This window comes from Danio aesculapii, chromosome 17 (genome assembly GCF_903798145.1).
Source record: "Danio aesculapii chromosome 17, fDanAes4.1, whole genome shotgun sequence".
Classification (NCBI taxonomy): Eukaryota; Metazoa; Chordata; class Actinopteri; order Cypriniformes; family Danionidae; genus Danio; species Danio aesculapii.
Window position 1 is genome coordinate 48,926,179 of NC_079451.1, and position 10,000 is coordinate 48,936,178.

The 10,000-nt window shown below is 37.3% G+C and overlaps 2 protein-coding genes across 2 annotated transcripts in view; one reads left to right on the top strand and one right to left on the bottom strand.

The window, feature by feature from the left end:
• The window catches only part of bmp2a (bone morphogenetic protein 2a), a 4,633-nt gene extending 907 nt beyond the window's left edge, over positions 1-3,726 (top strand). The window contains exons 1-2 of the mRNA XM_056477095.1: positions 1-303; positions 2,685-3,726. The exon at positions 1-303 is cut by the window's left edge and continues 907 nt beyond it. Coding sequence (XP_056333070.1) covers positions 1-303; positions 2,685-3,520 — 1,139 coding nt within the window. The 3' untranslated portion in view covers positions 3,521-3,726. The remainder of the gene's footprint in view (positions 304-2,684) is intronic.
• LOC130244123 (kelch-like protein 29) overlaps positions 1-10,000 on the bottom strand; it is a 747,683-nt gene that overhangs the window by 516,162 nt on the left and 221,521 nt on the right.

Below are 10,000 nucleotides of genomic sequence, written 5' to 3' on the forward strand. Positions count from 1 at the left end.
TGATGGTTCTGATGGTCACTCAGGTGTTTTTTGCGGGCTCCAGTGGACTCGTGCCTCAGGTCGGCCAGTCCTCTCTGTCTCCGGACGTCCTGCACGCGTTTGAACTCCGGCTTCTGAGCATGTTTGGACTCCAGCACAGACCCACTCCCAGCAGCTCCGCTGTGGTTCCGCAATACATGCTGGACTTGTACTCGGCGCACTCTGTGAACGCAGAGCAGGTTAGCAGACCCAGAGCTCATTTAGGGAAAGGCTCCGAGAGATCCGCCAGCAGAGCCAACACTATCAGGAGCTTCCACCATGACGGTAAGCAAGTGTTTACTTCTCTAGAAACTTATCTGCTGTATCCTTCATGCCTGACAGATTATCTACAGACTGCTTGATCACGACATGGCAGTTTGTTTGTTATGTATGTTTATGCCTATTGCATGTTACAGGTGGATTTTATACTTATTATTCATATTTATTACTTTTATTTTACTATTTATATTTAATATTTTTCTATCCAACTTCTGATTTCTAATACAGAAATAATAGTAAACAAATAATGGTTCAAGTAAAATTATTAGTATTCATTTTTTTTACCATTTATATGGTACTCATTTAAAGAATCAGCAGAAAATACTCGGTTGTCAGAGGTTAAGACTTTTGAACACTTTTATTCCTACACTGTAAAACCCAACAGTCAACTTCAACTGAAATGAGTGTAGTTAACTCAAAATTGACAAAGTTAATTCTACTCATTTGCAAAGAGTTTTGAACTCAGTGTTGAAGGTAACGAGTTAAATACCTCATTACTTCAACTTAAATGTAGTTAGTTCATAATACTCATAGATTAGTTTTTTTTTAACTCAAATGGTTTGTAGCAATCGGTTTCCTCAAATGGTTTGAGTTGCCATAACTTATTGGGTTTTACAGTACTCAGCTGGCTTGAGTTCTCTTCATTTATTGGGTTTTACTCTGCTCAAATTGCTTTTACTCAAATTAGGTTCACAGTACTCATTAGAATTAGTTTTTTTTAACTTGAATGGTTTGTTACAATCAGTTTCCTCAATTGGTTTGAGTTACCTTAACTTATTGTATTTTACAGTTTAATGCATGTTACAGGTGGATTTAATACTTATTATTCATATTTATTACTTATTTTACTATTTACATGTTATATTTTCTTACTAACTTCTGTTTTTTGATACAGAAATAATAATAAAAGACTAATAAATAAACTAATATTAATAGTAGTTAATTAACATTTATATGGTACTCATTTAAATAATCAGCAGAAAAAACTGTGTTGCTGGGGGTTAAGACTTTTGAACACTTATTCCTACACTGTAAAACCCAACAGTCAACTTTATCAAATGAAATGACTGTAGTTAACTCAAAATTGACTGAAAGTTAATTCTACTCAGTTGCAAAAAGTTTTGAGCTCAGTGTTGAAGGTAATGAGTTAAATACCTCATAACTCCAAATTAAATGAAGTTCACAGTACTCATACAGATTAGTTTTTTTTTTAACTCAAATGGTTTGTAGCAATCGGCTTCCTCAAAAAGGTTTGAGTTGCCTTAACTTATTGGGTTTTACAGTGTAACGCATGTTACAGGTGGATTTCATCCTTAATATTCATATTTATTACTTTTACTATTTACATTTTAGATTTTCTAACTTCTGATTTCTGATACAGAAAAAATAATAAACAAATAATTCTTGAAATAATATTAATAGTAGTTAATTTGTACCCTTTATATGGTACACTCTCAGAAATAAAGGTACGCGAGCTGTCACTGGGGTGGTACCTTTTCAAAAGGTACATATTTGTACTTAGAGTCCATATTGGTACCTCAAAAGTATATATTAGTACCTAAAAATTTAAAAGGGACACTTTTGTACTTTTAGGTACTAATATGTACCCTTGAGGTATTAATATGGACCTTTAGGGTACACATTTGTACCTTTTTAAAAGGTACCACCCCAGTGACAGCTTGTGTACCTTTATTTCTGAGAGTGTACTCATTTAAATAACCAGTAGAAAAAAAACTGTGTTACTGGGGGTTAAGACTTTTGAACACTTATTCTTACACTGTAAAACCCAACAGTCAACGTAATCAAATGAAATGAGTGTAGTTAACTCAAAATTGACTGAAAGTTAATTCTACTCATTTGCAAAGAATTTTGGACTTTGAAGGTACACTGTAAAACCCAAAAAGTTAAGGTAACCCAAACCATTTGAGGAAACCGTATGCAACAAACCATTTAAGTTCAAAAACTAATCCTAATGAGTACTGTGAACTGTGAAGCAATATGAGCACAGTAAAAACCCAATAAATGAAGAGAACTCAAACCAACTGAATACTGTAAATGAATGAGTGGAATGAACTGCCTATTTAAAATGTTTCTATTATAGATTGCAGGTGCTCTAAAAGTGCAGTAAATTTTAAATGCATGACATCTCCTGTTTTGCTAGTTTACCACCTCTTAAGTAATCATGTTGTGCTTTAGTAACGCTGATAACTTATCACTTATTAAGCATTTTAAAGAGCAGCATGTCCAGTAAAAGTCTCATCCTGTCAATGAGTGTAAACAACAAGAAGTTTGACACAGTACAAGCAACTGGCATTGATTCAGACAGCCACATCTTCCAATAAACCTTTTCCCTTTCTTTTTTTCTTCCAAATGCAAACTGGATCCAGAATCCACAGAAGATCTGTCCAGCTCCAGTGTTAAGACGACGCAGCGGTTCCTCTTCAACCTGACATCCATCCCAGATGAGGAGTTGGTGACGTCAGCAGAGCTGCGCGTTTTCAGAGAGCAGATCGTGAGTTCGCTGAACAACGCTAGTGTGGGATTTCACCGCATTAACATTCACGAAATCATCAGGCCGTCCGGTTCTCTTCAGGAGCCCATCACCAGACTATTGGACACCAGGCTTGTTCAGCACAGCTTGAGCAAATGGGAGAGCTTTGACGTAACTCCTGCTGTCTTAAAGTGGACCACAGACGGACACCCTAATCATGGGATAATGGTGGAAATATCACACCCAGATCAAGACTCCAAAAAACATGTGCGCGTAAGTCGGTCCCTGCACAACAATGAGGACACGTGGTCTCAAATGAGGCCACTTTTGGTGACCTACAGCCATGATGGAAAGGGAAACGTGCTGCATTCTCGTGAAAAACGACAAGCAAGGAATAACAAGCAGAGAAAGAAGCATAAAGCAAACTGCAGGAGACATTCCCTGTACGTGGACTTCAGCGATGTGGGCTGGAATGACTGGATTGTGGCGCCGCCGGGTTACCATGCATTTTACTGCCAGGGCGAGTGCCCATTTCCACTGGCAGACCACCTGAACTCCACTAACCACGCTATCGTGCAGACACTGGTGAACTCGGTGAACAGCAACATTCCCCGAGCCTGCTGCGTGCCCACTGACCTCAGTCCAGTTTCTCTGCTATATCTGGACGAGTACGAGCGGGTCATCTTAAAAAACTACCAGGACATGGTGGTGGAGGGATGCGGATGCCGCTGAGGCCACCCCTGACACTTTATTTTGGTTTCCCAACACTAAACTTTATTTATAATAAAGTAAACGCATATTTTGGAAAGTATATAAAAGATATTTATGTCCACTATTGGGAAAATAAATATTTTAATCAGAGTTAAAGGTTTCTGATGTGCATTTCCATTAGTTCCATTATTATTATGCAGCTATGTTGTCTTTGTCCATGCACTGTTAAAAACATCAGTAAATTAGCTCTTTTTTCCTATTTTGTGATTCGTTTCTTATTTTTCTTCGTTTTTTTCTGCTTTTGAATTGCATTATGGGATCTTGATCTGTTAAAAGATAAAAAAGGTGACTTTTATGAACATCTTTAATAGTTTAAAGTGCTATATTGCCTCTGTTGGTGTTGTATATTACACTACAAACACCTTAAAGGTTCAAGAAACCTTGGAGTACTTTTTTTGACATTTTAACGGATGTGTGTGTGTGTGTGTGTGTGTGTGTGTGTGTGTGTGTGTGTGTGTGTGTTGAGCATCAGTTAAGACAGCGTTAGCCCCTGTTAGCTTTAATCATAACTTTCACTCACCCGTTTGCACTGGCTGCCAGTTGCTGCTCGCATCAAATTCAAAGCTCTGATGTTTGCTTACAAAGCGACCTCTGGCTTTGCTCCTTCATATCTGCTCTCACTTCTGCAGATGTATGTGCCCTCCAGAAACTTGCGTTCTGTGAATGAACGTCGCCTCGTGGTTCCATCCCTAGGAGGGAAGAAATCACTTTCCCGAACTCTCGCATTCAATCTGCCCAGTTGGTGGAATGAACTCCCTAACTACATCAGAACAGCAGAGTCACTTGCTGTCTTCAAGAAACGACTAAAAACTCAACTATTTAGTCTCCACTTTCCTTCCTAATCTGTAACCGCCTCTCTGGCTATACCACTAACTGTACTCTATCAAAAAAACAACACTTACATTACTAATGCTTTGCTTCTTAGACTTTACACACCTGAAACTTGCCTATAGCACTTGTTAACTGCTGCTCTTATAGTTGTGTAAAGTGCTTCCTTGTCCTCATTTGTAAATCGCTTTGGATAAAAGCGTCTGCTAAATGACTAAATGTAAATGTAAATCGTAGATAAAACTGGATAACTTTGAGCTTCTGTCTGCTAATTTTATCTTACAGGTTTAAAATCATTATTGAGGCGGGATCAAAATCGGTGACGTAGCGCAAATGTGCTAGTGGAGTGATGACGCGTCGGTTTCTTATTATTCATAGCTGAGTTTTCTTAACCTATGAGAAGACCCTGCTTCTTATTCATGAGAGCATGTACTTTCCGAAGGCAAAGCAGACCTGCCAAGCTGTGAGACCCAATGACTTGGTGAGACCGCGTCTGCGGACTCTGCATACGGCACACAGTATTAAGCTGTTTATGAAGGGTTGTATGTGATTGTTTCCATGGTCCACAGGGTTTGTTGCACGTTTTTCCCTGTGATGCTGTCAGGGCTGATACAGCAAAGTTGTTTGCAGCAAGTATTTTTGTTGGGAGAACTGTACGAGAATTGGAGAATGACTTTCTTTTATCAGTTGAGTTCGTTCCCATTCAGACAAATCACCTACATCCGTGCTGCTGTGTTCGCACATGGTTAAAATCCTCCAGATTACCGACAGGTTAATGGTTTGAATAGATAGGGCAAGAGACCTGCTGCACTGCTATTCACTTTGTCTGCATTCAGACCTGGGGATTCAGGAGGGGAGAAGTCCTACTCATTTATAGTGCTTATATAAACATGATTATCTTTATAATGATATAATAAATTGTGATTGTGTATATGAAATTACGTATAACATATGTAGCAGGACATTAAATTACTGTATTTCTTTGCATCTAATTTTTTGACACTAAAGTCATGGGTCTCATTTTGTGACAACAGTTGTTCGCTCCACTCTTTCTCCCCTGCTCTGCTGGCCACGCCCACTCCTCCCTCTGCTCACGCCCATCATGGAGCATTTTTTTAAATAATTCGGACTTGAACCGAAAGAGGGGAGTTCATGGCCCTTTAAATAAACCACCAGTACATTTTCTGTTACTTCCCAGACTTATTTCTACAAATATCATCATTTCTTACACGTTATATTATTTCAAACTACTAAATTGTCACTAAAAGTCACTTTGTTAAACTGTAGAGTTGAATTTTCAACATCAAAAGTCGACAGAGCAGAGATCAACATCCCATAAAGCAATTCAAACCGTCAATAAACAAGAAATGAATCATGAAAACTGAAACTGTTAATTAACAGATATTCTTTTACTGTGTGGAGCACAAAAGCAGTAAGTGTCAATTTTTGGAAATTGATATTTATGCATCATCTGAAAGCTGGATGAAAAGGCTTCCCATTGATGTGTGGTTTGATAGGGCTGGATAATATTTGACTGAGATACACCATAATCTCCCCATCTGAACATTATTCTAATGATTTTTGGCATAAAAGAAAAATCTAGCATTTTGACCCATATATTTGTCCATTTCCAAAAACCTACCTGTGCATTAGAAGAGAGCTGATGCGCTCCAGGGCAGTGTTGCCAACTTAGCGACTTTTCAGACCCCCCCTTAGCGACAAATTTTCAAAAAACCGACTGGCGACAATTTTTTTTGTTGTTACTGGAGATTTTTTTTATCCGTCCATACCGTACCTTTCCTACTCTTCTCAAGGAGCTGTGGGTGATGCCGTAGGCCCCTCCCCCTCCTCAGAGCACTCATAGGCGGCAGCCCAGTCCTCGTACAGCAGTCTGTCTCTCCCACCTCCCACCTCTGCGTACCGACGGCAAATGATTTAGCACTGCGAGTGTGAGGTATTTCCCTTGTTTAGTCAAACCGATCTGCTTTTCCTTTGTTTTAAATTTAAGAATTTATTTTTTCTTTGCTTATTCACAATCATAGATATTTTAGTGACAGTTTCTTCACTTGAGTTTATTACGTCTGAGAGATTGCTGCAAATTCACTACACATCTATACTGAAATACTGTATTCAAACAGCAATACATTTAGTTAAATGGACATGTATAAATAAAGCGTAGTGCATATACAGTTAGTCAGAATTATTAGCCCCCCTTTGAATTTGTTCTTTTTTAAATATTTCCCAAATTATGTTTAACAGAGCAAGGAAATTTTCACAGCATGTCTGAAAATATTTTTTCTTCTGGAGAAAGTCTTATTTGTTTTATTTCTGCTAGAATAAAAGCAGTTTTAAATTTTTTATGAACCATTTTAAGGTCAATATTATTAGCCCCTTTAAGCTATATTTTTTCCGATAGTCTACAGAACAAACCATCGTTATACAATAACTTGGCTAATTACCCTAACCTGCCAAGTTAACCTAATTAACCTAGTTAAGCCTTTAAATGTCACTTTAAGCTGTATAGAAGTGTCTTGAAAAATATCTAGTCAAATAATATTTACTGTCATCATGACAAAGAGAAAATAAATCAGTTATTAGAAATGAGTTATTAAAACTATTATGTTTATAAATGTGTTAAACTCTTCTCTACGTTACACAGAAATTAGGGAAAAAATAAACAAGGGGACTAATAATTCAGGGGGACTAATAATTCTGACTTCAACTGTACATACCCCTTAATTAACCATAGATTTAGATTAGATTAAACTATTGTCATTACACATGTACAAGTACAAGGCAACGAAATGCAATTAAATTGAACCTCCCCGACCGTACACAAACATCACAATTACAGGGGAAGACAGGTCACAGGAGGTGGAACAGGAAATAAGATACATTTCAGGAGAGAGAGGCAAGAAAATAAATAAAAACAGGCTGTGAAACAAATAGGAACGGTTGGATTTGATGACGTCAGTAATATACAAATTGACGTATGATGTAATCACGTGACATTTACTGGCTTTTCGGGCAGAGCTTGGAGCCTTTTCATTGAAAATAGTTGGCAGCACTACTCCAGGGTCACATTTATTTTCGACCACATAAATATTTTTTAGAAAATATTTTGGAAACACTTTACAATGAGGTCTAGCATTCCTATAGTATTTAATATATCCTAAAGAGACACACACATTAATTCATACAATATTATTTCAACATTAAGCTAAATGTATTTTTCATTGCAAGTTCACGAACCGTATTGTAAAGTGCTTCCATTTTTATTGCACAATCGAAGATGAAAATAGCTAGGTGTCTAAGGTTTCTTCATGCAATGCAGAAGCGAGCCCAGTTGGACATGCATTAAATGCATACAGTAAAAAAAGAAAATCAGTTAATTAACAATTTCCTTATTTTATTTATGATTTATTTATGTGTTATCAATTGTATTGCATAATCAAAGATGAAAATAGCTGTCATATATCTTTCTATATGCAATGCAAAATGCAAAAGCAACCCAAGTTGGTCAAATGCACAGTGCAAAACATCCATTAATTAATAATTTCCCTATTTTGTGTTTATTTATGGTAATTTGGTCGGCTACCATATATGGTAATGGTAGTTTTTTTTAATGTTGAAATTCATTCAGCTCTGCAGTTGAAGTGACTTTCATTGACATTTTAGTAGTCTGAAACAATATCTGGTATTATAAGAACTAATAAATAAAAATAAGTATGTCAACACAATCTCAATTCGTAACTTTTTGATTTAGTGGCTAATTTGTATGAATTTGTACCATCTGAAGCTACGGTCACACCGGGCTTTGTGTGTGCGAAATTCTGTCGTGTGGCACTGCGAAAAGGGGCGGGATTAAACAAGCTTATTAAGCTACGGTCACACTGGGCTTTGTGTGTGCGAAATACTGTCGTACGGCGCTGCGAAAAGGGGCGGGATTAAACAAGCTTATTAAGCTACGGTCACACTGGGCTTTGTGTGTGCGAAATTCTGTCGTGCGGCACTGCGAAAAGGGGCGGGATTAAACAAGCTTATTAAGCTATGGTCACACTGGGCTTTGTGTGTGCGAAATACTGTCGTACGGCGCTGCGAAAAGGGGCGGGATTAAACAAGCTTATTAAGCTATGGTCACACTGGGCTTTGTGTGTGCGAAATTCTGTCGTACGGCGCTGCGAAAAGGGGCGGGATTAAACAAGATAATTAGACATTCAAAAAAGCGAGCGATTGCTCCATGTTTTAAATTTCTGTCCAGAGAGGTCCTGTTTTAATCCTCAATTGGTCTCACGCAGTCAAGTGATGTGATTTCGCAGGTCAGAGTTCACCAAGCTTGAACTTTTCACCGCAGCGACATGCGAAACTTGACGCATGACCCTGCGTTTCCGGTCTGATGCATTCGCGTGCGTTTGAATGGAAGTCTATGGGAGGAAAAGCCCAGTCAGACCGCAGCTTAATTCGTACAATTTAGTACGATTTGCTCATCCCCCAATGACGGTTGGGTTTAGGGGTGGGGTTAGGTGCCACGCCTCCTTTTTAAAATCGTACAATTTCGTACGACTGAACTTGAATTCGTACAGCATTCGTAATTCATCAGCCACTAAACTGACAACGTAAAATACTTATGTTTTCTCGTGAGATCAGGCTGAAAATAACAGATAAAGCATGTGCGGTTTATTACCAGGTATTTGTACTGTAATTCACAACAGCAATTTAGAAAATATATCACTTTAAACTATTAAAAATGTCAATAAAAGTCACGTTTTCAATGTTTAATACGTTAAACATTACTGGAGGAGAACTCAAGGTCTCTTAATGCAATTCAAAAGTATAAACAGATGAAAATAAAATACTAGAAAGCTGATCATTTACTGATATTTATTCCACATATGTGTCATATGCTGTGTATTATTGCATTGCAAATTTCAGTAGAACTGCATTGGCTTACAGTTTTTTACAGATGCTATAGGACACATTTCTCATTACTTAGGTCAATTTTGCAAAACTCTTCACACAACTCTCCTAACCGACTTTCAGCTTGGCAAAGCAGTTCATTTCACATTCATGATGCACTACAACTACCAAAACACTTTATTCAGGTCTCAAATAAACTCATTCTTCCAGAACACTAGCAAAGGTTGACAGCCGACAAGCACACTTTGTCATCCACAAAACAATGAGCTAAAACTCTAACAACATGCAGCATTACACAGTGTTTTCTTATGTAAAACAAGGACATATCTCTGTTTATAATTGCAATATAAATCTCTTATAACTGCAATATATGTTACTGGAATGAATCTGACATGATGTAGAATTCCTCAATATTTTATGTCACTTTATTTATTTATTTAAGTAATTCCAAAATACAAGAATTTGTGTACACACCATCCGCTGATACACATACAAAAGTACCGCTAATCTGACTGGTTAAACTGCGTTTTTAGATTTGAAATATGTTTCAATTAAATATTGTTGTTCAATTTTGCTGGCTTTTTTAAATTTTTTTTATTTATTTATTTACTTATTTATTTATATATACAGGGACAATGTACAACATGACATGTTGTGCCAGAGTTAGCTATAAAGCTAATTTACATCTGCAGTCCC